Genomic DNA, 15375 nt, shown 5'->3' on the forward strand with positions numbered 1-15375 from the left:
TATGCACAAGTAGACAGCTCCAGTGTTTGCCCACGCCTTAAATACGATTCTGGTTTTGATACCCTCCCCTGACCAGCCCTGCCCTCTACCCTGCAATTGGCCATTGCTGCACCGAAGCACCTGCCCCATTTCTCCTCTCTCTCTGGACAGGCAGTCAGGCCTCCGCTGCCCATCCAAAGACAGTCCACATCAGGTGGCTGAATCAAAAGGGCTGATCAGCTGGAGGGCTGCCAGCCAGTATATTAACATGGCAATGTGATTTGTGTGTGATGAGCGGGATAAGACAATGCTTCAAAGAGGTGATAAGTGTGAGATCATGGTTTAGATCAGGGATCATCAACTAGATTCAGCCATGGACCGATTTTTTCTTGAGCAGATYGTCYGGGGGCTGGAACATAATTACAAATKATTTGTAAACTGCAAATTGACCGCAAGAAGCCCAAATAGATATAATATTTGACTTAAACATTTCAAACCTTCCTTACATTTGTATACGATCACGTGTCTCTCTATTATGCATGGGAATCACTTGGAGCTGATTTTCTGGTGTTTTTATAGTCTTTTATGTCTAACAATAAAAAATMTAATGCATAATGTTGCTCAGAAAACTTGGGGGGGGKAAATAAAACCACCCGCGTGCTAAATTTGGATTGTGGGCCTCCAGTTGAGGAAGTCTGGTTTAGATGGGGCAGTAGGACAGAAGGGCATTTTCAGTATGACAGTGTTTTTAAAAAAGTATTGTTAATTTAACCTTTATTTAACTAGGCAAGTCTATGTGTGTTTTACAGAGGGGAAGGATGGTAGTGTGTATACATTCAAGGTGGCTAGCCTTGGAAATCCACTACATTGGACTGGCTGTATGATATTACATAACCCTATTACATAATGACATCATATTTATAACATTTCTGAACGAGAACTTATTATATTTATCAAAACACATATACTTAAACAAGTACATAGACCATACACCCAGAAACAGAAACACCCAATAAGCTGAAATCCTTCTCCAAGAGAACATGTATACACCAGGCCTTTGTCCCTGTTGTTCAGTTCTACTCTGTAACCCCTCCCCTTTTTAACTCACATCCTGACCATGAGGAAAAAACCCTCAACGGCCGACTGCCTCTAATAACCCCTTCAGACCCCTCCTACCCCCTCGCCACCCCTCCTTAGACTTAGTGACCCCTTCAGACCCCTCCTACCCCCTCTCAGAGCCTCACATTCACGCCAGCCCAGCATGAGCTCACAGCGGCAATTTACAGTGACAAAACAGTGCATGAATCACTATTCTGGCTGGAGGCAGCAAGAAGATCCTAAGAAAATGTAGAAGACTGATAACATTCAAGTTGCAATCCAATCAAAACCAATAAACAGACAACCTGGTTACTTGTCCCCCCCACCCCGCCCCCCCAAATTCTTCTCATGCATTGAGCTCATGTCTGAATTTATATGCAGTCAAGCAAATTTTTGAGTACAATGGTTTTTTGAGTGATATTGTTAGTATGTTCCTGTCAAGCCAAGGGCAAAGGGAAGCTGTTTTAGGTCTACCTCGGGTTAGTGGAGACCAGTGGAGGTTGGTGGGGGGAGCTATAGGAGGACAGTCTGATTGTAATAGCTGGAATGGAATCAATGGATTGGAGTCAAACGTGGTTTCCATATGTTTAATGTGTTTGCTACCGTTCCATTTATTCCATTCCAGCCATTACAATGAGCCGGTCCTCCTATAGCTCCTCCCACCAGCCTCCACTGGTGGAGACATATTAGATGGACACAGACAGACAAAAAGCTAATTCTTGTCAGTGATGAGAGCCAATGTGATGAGATGCCAAGAGAACACACACTCAGAGTGTCTGATGTCATCTCCACATACTGCACTGTTTACAGAGAGAGGGCTGGAACAGGCACCCAGAGAACACACANATATTTATAACATTTCTGAACGAGAACTTATTATATTTATCAAAACACATATACTTAAACAAGTACATAGACCATACACCCAGAAACAGAAACACCCAATAAGCTGAAATCCTTCTCCAAGAGAACATGTATACACCAGGCCTTTGTCCCTGTTGTTCAGTTCTACTCTGTAACCCCTCCCCTTTTTAACTCACATCCTGACCATGAGGAAAAAACCCTCAACGGCCGACTGCCTCTAATAACCCCTTCAGACCCCTCCTACCCCCTCGCCACCCCTCCTTAGACTTAGTGACCCCTTCAGACCCCTCCTACCCCCTCTCAGAGCCTCACATTCACGCCAGCCCAGCATGAGCTCACAGCGGCAATTTACAGTGACAAAACAGTGCATGAATCACTATTCTGGCTGGAGGCAGCAAGAAGATCCTAAGAAAATGTAGAAGACTGATAACATTCAAGTTGCAATCCAATCAAAACCAATAAACAGACAACCTGGTTACTTGTCCCCCCCACCCCGCCCCCCCAAATTCTTCTCATGCATTGAGCTCATGTCTGAATTTATATGCAGTCAAGCAAATGTTTGAGTATAATGGTTTTTTGAGTGATATTGTTATTATGTTCCTGTCAAGCCAAGGGCAAGGGGAAGCTGTTTTAGGTCTACCTCGGGTTAGTGGAGACCAGTGGAGGTTGGTGGGGGGAGCTATAGGAGGACAGTCTGATTGTAATAGCTGGAATGGAATCAATGGATTGGAGTCAAATGTGGTTTCCATATGTTTGATGTGTTTGCTACCGTTCCATTTATTCCATTCCAGCCATTACAATGAGCCCATCCTCCTATGGCTCCTCCCACCAGCCTCCACTGGTGGAGACACATTAGATGGACACAGACAGACAAAAAGCAAATTTTTGTCAGTGATGAGAGCCAATGAAGATCCTGCCCAGAGAACACACACTCAGAGTGTCTGATGTCATCTCCACATAATGCACTGTTTACAGAGAGAGGGCTGGAACAGGCACCCATAGAACACACACATACTGCACTGTTTACAGAGAGAGGGCTGGAACAGGCACCCATAGAACACACACATANAGAGAGAGGGCTGGAACAGGCACCCATAGAACACACACATACTGCACTGTTTACAGAGAGAGGGCTGGAACAGGCACCCATAGAACACACACATATTTCAAACTTTATTATTTAGCAGATGCAGTTATCCAGAGCAACTTACAGTAGTGAGTACCATCATCTTCATGCAGGTCCCCCGTGGGATTTGAACCCATAACTGTGGCATTGCAAGCGCCATGCTCTACCAACTGAGCCACAGTAGAGTAAAGTACTTAAGTAAAAATACTTTAAACTACTACTTATGTCGTTTTTTGGGGTCTGTACTTTACTATTTACATTTTTTACTACTTTTACTTCAATACATTCCTAAAGAAAATTATGTACTTTTTACTCCATACATTTTCCCTGACACTCAAAAGTACTAGTTACATTTTGAATGGTTAGCAGGACAGAAAAATTGTCTAATTCACAAACTTATCAAGAGAACATCCCTGGTCATCCCTACTGCCTCTGATCTGGCAGACTCACTAAACAGAGAACATCCCTGGTCATCCCTACTGCCTCTGAACTGGCAGACTCACTAAACAGAGAACATCCCTGGTCATCCCTACTGCCTCTGATCTGGAGGACTCACTAAACAGAGAACATCCCTGGTCATCCCTACTGCCTCTGAACTGGAGGACTCACTAAACAGAGAACCTCCCTGGTCATTCCTACTGCCTCTGATCTGGAGGATTCACTAAACACATGCTTAATTTGTAAATGATGTCTGAGTGTTGGAGCGTGCCCCTGGCTATCCGTCAATTAAACAAATCTTAGAAAATTGTGCAGTCTGGTTTGTTTTACATAAGGAATTTTAAAAGATTTATACTTTTCATTTTGATACTTAAATATATTTGAGCAATTACATTTACCTGTGATACTTAAGTATATTTAAAACAAAACACTTTTAGACTTTTACTCAAGTAGTATTTTACCGGGTGACTCACTTTTACTTCAGTCATTTTCTATTAAACTATCTTTACTTTTACTCAAGTATGACAATTGGGTACTTTTTCCACCCCTGCTGTGCCACATGGGAATACATATACAGTATATGTAGAAAACATACACTTGGGCAAACTAACACAAAACCTCTATACACAACAGTCCAGTCTACTGACAGGTGTAATATAAATGGATGGGGCTGTTGCTCTGGGGAGAGAGATGACGATGATGAAGAGTGGTAGAGAGAGCTTTCACAGTCAGGTGGAACAAACTCAACCTGCTCTGTGTTCCAAACAAGACCCACTGGGTTCATTAATGACTGTCTTGTTTTTACTAAACAGGTGTGACTGTACGCCTCCTAAAAWYTAAGGGAAAGGGAAAAGAATGAGAASACGCAAACAGAATGTCTGAAATTTACACAAACAGCCCAGAAAAAGGCCCAGTAAATTGCAGGATAAATATGACATCATTCTAGAGTAGTTTGTTTCTGCCAGGCACTGTAAGGCTCAGTGAAAAGCATGTTGGTATAAATGTTTAATGTGGAAACCTGTGCAACCAGGTTGAAATATTCCTCAATGCCACCTCCTCTCTTAAAAGATGAAAAGGATTTTTTCATAATTTTTCTACAGAGGGACGTTGTAAAAATGTTCCTTCAAAATAACCTGTCTAAAACCTTTTATTACGCTGTTTGTACTGAGCATCTCTCTTAGTTTTCACCTCAGTTCGTAAACAAGAGGCATTGGTTCATGCATGGGATTGTGGTTCCTCATTGACTCACACATGATCTACGGTCTTCTACACTTCCTCTGTGCTGTATGAGGGCTGCTACCACTAACACACACTGTCCACCTACACCTCCATGACTACCGAATATATGATGATATAAAACATTAAAATAGTCTATATGGCACCACGCTGATATCCAAAACCTTACACAATATACAATAATTTAACGAGTGGAATTCAAAGAACTCTGGTTATTTTCATGATTATATAGAACGCACACCTGCATATAGAAAGCACACCTGCATATTGTTTCTCATAGTGGTGCTCAGAATAGAAACCCTAACTTCTTAGACATAAATTATTAAAATTACTCCCTCACCCACGTTTGACCTCTGCATGTATATTTTCTGGTCATTTCACTCATGGGGACCTTTTTGAAGACATTGTCCAAACCCACAGCTTCTGTGTGGTCAGTCCACTGCACAATTAATGTCAACACAATACATTGATGAGAGGATCCAAAGAACACTGGTTATTTTCAGAGAAAAGAGAGGCAGAAAGAGGGAAGAAAGAGAGAAGAAAGAGAGGGAAGAAAGAGAGAGGCAGAAAGAGGGAAAAAATAGAGAAGAAAGAGAGGCAGAAAGAGGGAAGAAAGAGAGAAGAAAGAGAGGGAAGAAAGAGAGAGCGCAGAAAGAGGGAAGAAAGTGTGGAGAAAGAGAGGCAGAAAGAGGGAAGAATAGGCAGAGAAGAGAAAGAGAAAGCCGAAAGAGGGAAGAAAGTGGAAGAAAGAGGAAGAAAGAGAGGCGAAAGAGGGAAGGAAGAGAGGCAGAAAGAGGGAAAAGAAGAGGGAGAGAGGAGGGAAGAGAGAGGGCAGAAAGAGGTGGTATAGACAGTGTTGGCTCTTTGAGGAAGTGAGAAGAACAGGGTATGCAATGTGTGGACAGACATCTGGACGGCTATTTATGTGTGGTCAGTCAAACTGAAAATACCGTGCCTCACTGAACACACAGACTGAAACAGAGACAGGAAAAACACACCATACCATGGAGACAACCTCATAGTTGGTAAGGAGGAGCGGGCTGAACAGGTAGTTCCTGCAAACACAACACACAATGAATACATACACCTACACTGATGCATGCACATACACTGAGACGTTGCAAGACAGTGTGCCACCGCAGCACTGGCATACATACATAACAATCAGTCAATTCTTAGTTTCTGACAGGTTCTCACATGCCTGTTAGGTGTGCGTAGGTGTGTGCATTCAAATTATTTTCAATCATGTTTTTCATCTCTTAGGATTGAGGTAAATGCCATTATTAGTATGTGTGTCTGTCTGAGATAAACCTGTGCCCACTACATCTGTCCCAGGTCCTCATTCATCCTCTGAATGTCAATAACCCATCTCTTCAGACACATGTTTCATACCCAGACAAATATGGTGCTGGACACATGACATAATTATTTGTCATGTATTTTTTTAATTGCTTACCGCAGTTTAGCCCTGAGGTTCCAGAGTGTTAGGCCTACGTGGTTTTATGCTTTCGGGCATTATGCTGCTTCAGTCTCGTAAGTTGCTCTGGCCACAGCTGGGGGTTCTCAATATTAGTGTTCAACTCTGTGTAGCATATCAAAACTGAGTTAAGAGAACACAAAGAACCACAGAAAGGTCTGAAAAGCATGCTCACCTCCCTAGCTGTYCAGGTGCAACGGACATACCAGAGGATGTGGCTGAACCAACAGGTGGTGGTTGTGTCTGATGACAAATCTGTAWTAAAATATCCCTCTGACAGACCACCATGCACCCTCTCACAGATGGACAACTCAAACAGTCAATATTTGCAGTCAAAATCKATCACTGCAGTAMTAATGGATATAAAAACCTTGACAACAGTAGTGGAACAGAGAGATGCAAGGGAAGCTTTTGTGTAGATACGTGACTCAGGATGCCCGAGCTGGATCCTCCAGGACACACAAATCAAAGACAAAAAGCTGACCAGCAGCAGGGATATGTACAGGGGGAGTATGAAATCCAACAATAGCTGCGCTATTACCTATTACCTATAATCTTACAAAAAAAGGGGTCCAAAATGGTTCTTCGGCTGTCCCCATAGAACCCTTTTGGGTTCCATGTAGAACCCTCCATAAAAAAAACTTACAATTATTTCAGTGTAAACTCAAACAACTGAAACCAAATATTAAATATGTAGAAAAAATAATAGACCTATATATTTTTTTATTAAATATTCTTTGAGAACTAACAATCACCAATATAAAAGTGAAACATTCAGGGGAATAGAAAATTCCAAAAACAATGCATTTAACAGTATTTATGTTGTTAATAAATTTGAGCAAAAGAACCAACCATGGCAAAATGCATAGAATTGCAGGAATTTATCTTTAAACTGCTAAATGTTCTCTCAGCTACATGGCAGAATATGTATAATCCAGTGGAGGCTGCTGAGGGGAGGACAGCACATAATGGTTGGAACGCAGCAAATGGAATGGCATCAAACACATAGAAACCATGTGTTTGATGTATTTGATACCATTCCACTCATTACGCTCCAGCCATTACCACGAGGCCGTCCTCCCCAATTAAGGTGCCACGAACCTCTTGTGGTAGAATTGCTGCTAAAAAACTGCATCTATATCTTTCAACTCCACGGCAAAATGTGTAGAAATGCAGGAAATGTACTTTGAAACTGCAAAAATGCATCTCGGCTCCATGGAGAAATTCTCAGAATTGCAGGAAATTGGCTTAAAAATGCAGTCCGGGGGCAGCAGGAGCAGAGGTGCCAGGAGGTGGAGGTGGTGAGTGGGGCTGTTTAAACAGTCCTATAGAATCCAGACTGATGAAACAGAGAGGAGAGGGAGAGGGTCACATACAGACAGGCCGGCCTGTCAAAACATCATGACTCTGCCAAGCTCCCAGTGAGAAAGAATGGCCAAGAGTCTAGCTGCCGGCCCAGTTGAGTGATCTACAGTTTCCTGTAGATGGCCAGGCACACAGTAATGGACAGCTCCATTAACACTGTAATAATTACTGCCTCTTATTCAGACTGAGATAACCCACTGGGCACACTACATCATTTCAACATTGATAATTGGGTAATATTTGGTTGAGACATTGACCAATGAAGTTACAACCTATATTCACCCACTCAAAAAAACAGACAAAAGTTAGTTGGATTTGCATTGTGTTATTACTATGCTTTCAAACGTCTAAAAGCACAACCAAATTCCAATGGAAAAACAATGTCTGAGTTTTGGTTTAATGGTTTAATTGTCACCCAAATGTCTATCACTACACTTTCAATCATTTAAAAGCACAGCAAAGTTCAAATGTCAGATATTTATTTATACAACAGATGAATGTGATATCACTGTGTTTCATCTAATAGCACAACCAAATGACCTGGATTGCAGTTGAGATTACATTAAAATTACATGGTGCAAGTGATCAATGCCGTTCGAGATTCTGCACAGATTATTACAGCAATTGTGAAGATCTCCACAGACCTGTGATGACCTATGCATGCTATCTTGATCATGCACTCTTTATATGATTACATAAGAAGAAATGTATAGTTACAGTAACCTCAAAATGTGGCCATGGATCTATTTCTAATTTTAAGGTTGAATGATACATTCGTTTGTAAAATAGCTTTAACTTTAGGCTATTTACGAAATGACAAAAGTAAATTTGGTTGACAACACAACCAAATATCAACATTTAAAGGAGACGTATGTACTGCTTGGATAGTTCCATCTGAGCTACTGGCTTATCCCATTCTATAACTTTTATTTTTGGTTGAGTTGAAGACATGAATCCAACATATCATTTGCTAACTTGGGCTAAGTTAATATATGTATTGTATTTCAAAAGTGATATTGAATTGTGTTTGGTTGTCAACACAAATAAAAGTCTATATTTTAGATTTCTCTTCTGATTGGATAGTTCCATCTGTGCCACTGACTCAGTCTGGCTTTAATTCCAGTTTGTCTACAAATGAATAATTGATATGTTGGATTCATGTCTCCATCTCAACCAAAAATCAAAGTTATAGAATAGGACAAAATCAAATCTGTCACGATCGTCTTGCGGTGAGAGAGAGGACCAAAACGCAGCGTGTGAAAAATACATTCTCTTTATTTAGAGAAGAGTGAAACACGAAACGAACACTTATAACAAAACTAAACAAAACAACCGTGAAGCTACGAACGTAAGTGCAATACAAAAGCTACAAACGTTATACACAGACAATTACCCACAAACACATAATGCCTATGGCTGCCTTAAATATGGCTCCCAATCAGAGACAAATGAAAGACAGCTGTCTCTGATTGAGAACCACTCAGGCAACCATAGACATACCTAGACACATTCACTAAACACAACCCCACACACTAAACCCAACACCCCCTTTACCATATAACCACCCAAGACGAGACAAAACACAAACATTCCCCATGTCACACCCTGACCTAACTAAAATAATAAAGAAAACAAAGAATACTAAGGCCAGGGCGTGACAAAATCAAACTTTAAATGCACTTTAAATAAAGTTTGATTTGATTTTGTCCTATTCTTTCAATTTGATTTTTGGTTGAGCTGGAGACGTTTGGATCTCCTTCAAATGTTGATATTTGGTTGCGTTGACAACCAGACACAATTCAATATAACTAAATATCATTACATTTTAAATCAACCAGAGCTTGAAACCATAGGCCTATTGTATTTTTTTTAAATTATGGGTTGAATTGAAACAATTGCTGTTGATTACTTTGCAGGCCTAAATAGCATCAGTAATGATTGATCAAGTATGGTCACATTTCATTTGCTCTGTTAAACCTACACTTTGGAATGACTTCGATAGTGAAGATTTTAAGTGGAGATTTCTTAACAATCGTTCTCACGATAGCACATTGGTAACAGTTGGGGATACATTTCGTAGCTAAGTAGGGCTTACTTAAAACCTTGTGATGGGAGACCAAAGGGTAACTGTAAATGGATCAAATCTCCAGTAGGAGGTGCTGCCAAGCCTATTGTTTTGTTTTTCTGACAGTTTCTTCAGAAAGTATTCATACCCCTTGTCTTTTTCTACATTTTGTTGTGTTAACGCCTGAATGTAAAATGTATTATATTGAGATTTTTTTGTCACTGGCCAACACACAATACCCCATAATGTCAAAGTGGAATTATGTTTTTCAAAATTGTCCCAAATGTATTAAATGAACATCTGAAAAGTATTGAGTCAATAGGTATTCAACCCCTTTGTTATGGCTAGCCTAAATAAGTTCAGGAGTAAAAATCTGCTTAACAAGTTACGTACTAAGTTGCATGGACTCACTGTGTGTGTAGTAATAGTGTTTAACATGATTTTTGAATGACGGCCTCATCTCTGTACCCCACACATACAATTATCAGTATGGTCCCTCAGTCGAGTAGTGAATTTCAAACAGATTCAACCACTAAAACAAGGGAGGTTTCCCAATGCCTCACAAAGAAGGGCACCTATTGGTAAAAAAGCAGACATTGAATATCCCTTTGTCTCTATAAAGATACAGGCATCCTTCTTAACTCAGTTGCAGGACAGGAAGGGAACTGCTCAGGAATTTCTCTATGAGATCAAAGGTGATTTTAAAAACAGTTACAGAGTTTAATGGCTGTAATAAGAGAAAACGGAGGATGGATCAACAACGTTGTAGTTACTCCACAATACTATCCTAAATTACATAGTGAAAATAAGGAAACCTGTACAGGATACACATATTCCAAAACCTGCATCCGGTTTGCAACAAGGCACTAAAGTAATAATTTTAAAAATGTGGCAAAGCAATTAACTTTTTGTCCTGAATACAAATTGTTTTGTTTGAGGCAAATCCAACACAACACATCACTGAGTACCACTCTCCATATTTTCAAGCATAGTGGTGGCTGCATCACGTTATGGGTATGCTTGTAATTGATAAGGACTGGGGAGCTTTTTAGGATTAAAAAAATTAACAAAATGGAGCTAAGCACAGGCAAAAAATACTAGAGGAAAACCTGGTTCAGTCTGCTTTCCACCAGACACTGGAAGATGAATTCTCCTTTCAGCAGGACAATGACCTAAAACACAAGGCAAAATTAACACTGGAGTTGCTTACCAAGAAGACAGTGAATGTTTCTGAGTGGCCGAGTTACAGTTCTGTCTGAAATCTATCTGAAAATCTATGGCAAGACCTGAAAATGGTTGTCTAGCAATGATCAACAACCAATTTGACAAAGCTTAAAGAATTTTGAAAAGAATAATGGACAAATGTTGCACAATCCAGGTGTGGAACACTCTCAGAGACTTACCCAGAAAGACTCAAAGCTGTAATCGCTGCCAAAGTTGCTCTACAAAGTATTGACTCAGAGGTGTGAACAGTTATGTAAATGTTATATTCCTGTATTTCATTTTTTACCATGTTTTCAAAACTTCCTCAAAGCATGTTTTCACTTTGTCATTATGGGGTATTGTGTGTAGTAAAATACATGTAATCAATTTTGAATGAAGGCTGTAACACAACAAAATGTGGAATAAGTCAAGGGGTGTGAACACTGTAACGTTGAATATTACATTTTTTAAAGGTACAAATTCAACATATTTTATACAAGGTTTGCCTATGTTGAAATTTGGTCACCATAATGACATAAAAACAACAAATCCATATATTTCCACGTAGATTCCATGTCACAATAAGTTAATGTTGTTTCAACAAATTATGTTGAAACAACATTGATTCAACCAGTTTGTGCGCAGTGGTAATCAATTACGTATTGCGACAAGGGCCAAGGGGGTTAGCCTATATACTGTTGCATTTAGATGAGTCTGTTGGCAACTTGGCATGCTAAAATCATCTCATAATGAACATTTCCATAAAATGATCAGTCCAATCAGTCCAATGATGGTCGAACTCAACCCTTCCACTGTTTCCCAGATATTTAACCACTGGTTACAATAACAGAGTATATTAAATCATTTGACAACTTAAGACCGAACTGAAGTCCACCATACTTGATTTTAAGACCATAAATGAATTTTAGTCTTGCTCCTGACGTTCAGTTATCAAGATTATCAAGCTCTGTCAGATGAATCCACTCAATGTGGAAAAAGATCATACAATAGACACTTAACCGCCTTTCTGTCCACAGACACCTCCATTTCCCTGTTGACTCTCAGTGACGGCATATGGAAGATTCCACTATGAAGCCCTCACATCGCTCCCCGTCTCCGTCTCCATTCCAAATCCCCTGCTGACTGAGTCAGACAGTGACAATATTGATGGTGTATTCTCAGTATTAAAGGTTTGTTTTAGTGTCTACAGCCAGGGTTACCCCACCAAAACAGACAGGCAGGGTCTCTGTCCAGCCACTTAGAAAACAGAGMGAGATAGTCTGAGGGATACGTGTCTATGCTTTAGCAACTCTATGCATTTTTCTTTCTTTATTATTTCTCATGTTTTTTGTATATACTATTTTGATATTGACTACTGCACTGTTGGGAAGAGCTTGAAAGTTAAGCATTTCACTGTACTTGTGACAAATAAAACTTGAAACTTGCATCCTTTTGCATCAGCTGGTAGTGCATTGTCCTTATTTTGTGTATTGAATTACACTGAACAAAAATATGAATGCAACATGTAGCATCGGAAACATTTTTCATGAGCTGAATTAAAAGTCCCCCAGAATTTTTCAATATGCACAAAAACCTTATTTTGCTCAAATTTTGTGCCAAACATGTTTATATCTCTGTAAGTAAGCATTTCTCCTTTTCCAAAATTATTCATCCACCTCACAAGTGTGGCATATCAAGAAGATGATTAAAAAGCATGATCATAACAGAGGTGCACCTTGTGCTGGGGACAATTAAAGACCACTCTAAAATGTGCAGTTTTGTCACACAACACAATGCAACAGATGTCTCAAGTTTTGAAGGAGTGTGCAATTGACATGCTAACTGCAGGAATATCCACCAGAGCTGTTGCCAGATAATTTAATGTTAATTTCTCTACCATAGAGAGAAATTTAGCAGTACATCCAACCGGCCTCACAACCGCAAACCACGTGTAACCACGCCAGTCCAGGATCTCCACATCCAGGCTTCTACTCCTGCGGGATGGTCTGAGACCAGCCATGCGAACAGTTGATGAAACTGTGTGTTTGCACAACCGAAGAACTTCTGCACAAAATGTCAGAAACCATCTCAGGGAAGTTCCTCTACGTGCTTGTTGTCCTCACCAGGGTCTTGACCTGACTGCAGTTCGTTGTCGTAACTGACTTCAGTGGGCAAACGCTCACCTTTGATGGTCACTGGCACAATGGAGAAGTGTGCTCTTCACAGATAAATCCCGGTTTAAACAGTACCGGGCAGATGGTAGACAGCGTGTATGGCGTCATGTGGGCGAGCGGTTTGCTGATGTCAACGCTGTGAACTGAGTGCCCCATGGTGGCGCTGGGGTTATGGTATGGGTAGGCATAAGCTACGGATAACGAACACAATTGCATTTTATCAATGGCAATTTGAATGTAGCGAAATAGCGTGACGAGATCCTGAGACCCATTGTCGTGACATTCATCCGCCGCCATCACCTCATGTTTCAGCATGACAATGCACAGCCCCATGCTACAAGCATCTGTACACAATTCCTGGAAGCTGAAAATGTCCCAGTTCTTCCATGGTCTGCATACTCACCAGACATGTCACCCATTGAGCATGTTTGGGATGCTCTGGATTGACAGTTCCAGTTCCCGCCAATATCCAGCAACTTCGCACAACCATTGAAGAGGAGTGGGACAACATTCCACAGGCCCCAATCAACAGCCTGATCAACTCTATGCGAAGAAAATGTGTCGCGCTGCATGAGGCAAATGGTGGTCACACCAGATACTGACTGATCCACGCCCCTCCCTTTTTTTTGGGGTATCTGTGACCAACAGATGTATATCTGTATTCCCAGTCATGTGAAATCCATAAATTAGGGCGTAATGAATTTATTTAAATTGACTTATTTCCTTATATGACCTGTAACTCTGTCAAATCTTTGAAATTGTTGCATGTTGCGTTTATATTTTTGTTCAGTGTATAAGTAAACACAGTACTGTTGGGTGCACGTGTTTGTATTAGTGAACATAGTGAGAGATTGACTGTCCCCACAGGGAATGAAACCTCTGAACCTTTTGCCCTGTGTCTTGACCAGACCCCTCCCACTTTACACCCACTCCTAAGCATCCTCTCTCTGACCCTTCTGCGTCATTATCTCCACATCTCTACTGCCCATCTCATTCCCCTGATAGCTGTTTCCACATGTCCTCTAACTCTCAATATTCACTTTCTCCCTGCATRTCTATCTCTCCACATCCAAGGCAGTATATCTACCCTGTCTATGCTGTTTGCAATTTCCACTTTCATAGAATTTCACATTAAGGTGTGTCCTTACAGAGCTTCTTTATCTTCCATCCCTCACCTCTTCCCTCTCTTCCTACTGAACGACAGTCAAAACCTCTAAAGGAAATATTCAAGCCTTCGTGCAATCGGCAGAGWTGAAAAGCTTTCCAACAACGTAATAGTCACAGGTCTTGATTTTAAACGTTTCTACTTCATCTGATCATGATTTGCCTAGTCTCAACCTCATTTGCTACCCACCAGACAGTGTGTGAAAAATACAAATGAGCKCTMGTACTGTCCAAGACAGTGATGCAGAACAATGTTTAAATTCAGTTCAGGGTCATAAAAAATACAGACAGGAATTGACGGACTAGCTGTTCGAGGCGCCCCCATCAAATGCTCAGTATACTATGTTTTCAAGACCGATGTTGTAATGTTTGGATATGCAACTCTGTACCACTACAAAATGACTTTAAACAACAATGGATCACGCCTCACAATACATCTGATACAGACAACATGGATGTGACCATGGTTAACCATGTCATTTCTGTGACTAAACCAAGACAAAGAACGAAAATAACTAGAAAGAATTTGGTTGAGTTCTTTTTGTCTGGTGTAAGCGTGAAGTGACTTTATTGGGGCAGGAGAACTGAACGGTCTATATCAGACCCAGGAGCCCCTCTGGAGCTGGCATGGCCTGATTCGACTCGTCTAACAGGGCACATGCTCTCAACTTATTGTCAACGCTATGCCAGGGTGGCCCACTAACGCTCATGCCATCTCAATCTTTAGCTTGGCATTTTGAAGGCATTCAGTCAAAGTGTGCGAGCTTTCATGTGTGTGTGTGTGTGTGTGTTGTGTGTGTGTGTGTGTGTGTGTGTGTGTGTGTGTGTGTGTGTGTACCACTGAACATTGTTGAGTCTAGGTGTCTCAACGCAGTGTGTGGTGCCAGGTTCACATAAACAGGTGATTTGGTAAGAGAGAGCTGGAAAGAGTGGAAACATGGAATGTGTTAGACTGATTGTGTGCTTGAGTGAACAATTCGAACAAGTGTGTGTGTGTGTGTGTGTGTGTTGGTGTGTGTTGTGTGTGTGTGTGTGTGTGTGTGTGTGTGTGTTGTGTGTGTGTGTGTGTTTGTGTGTGTGTGTGGTGTGTGTGTGGTGTGTGTGTGTGTGTGTGTGTTGTTGTGTGTGGTGTGTTTCAATGTGAGCCTTGATGAGTGCGTATGCACGCGCACAGTAAAACATAACA

General features: G+C 40.9%; 1 protein-coding gene across 1 annotated transcript in view; it reads right to left on the reverse strand.

The window, feature by feature from the left end:
* Positions 1 to 12871, reverse strand: part of LOC111980137 (uncharacterized) — a 43299-nt gene extending 30428 nt beyond the window's left edge. Inside the window, exons 1-3 of the mRNA XM_070449798.1 lie at positions 12772 to 12871; positions 6236 to 6341; positions 5745 to 5796 (exon numbers count right to left, since the gene is read on the reverse strand). Coding sequence (XP_070305899.1) covers positions 5745 to 5796; positions 6236 to 6341; positions 12772 to 12871 — 258 coding nt within the window. The remainder of the gene's footprint in view (positions 1 to 5744; positions 5797 to 6235; positions 6342 to 12771) is intronic.
* Positions 12872 to 15375: the final 2504 nt, after the last annotated feature.

Source organism: Salvelinus sp. IW2-2015, linkage group LG20 (assembly GCF_002910315.2).
Source record: "Salvelinus sp. IW2-2015 linkage group LG20, ASM291031v2, whole genome shotgun sequence".
Classification (NCBI taxonomy): Eukaryota; Metazoa; Chordata; class Actinopteri; order Salmoniformes; family Salmonidae; genus Salvelinus; species Salvelinus sp. IW2-2015.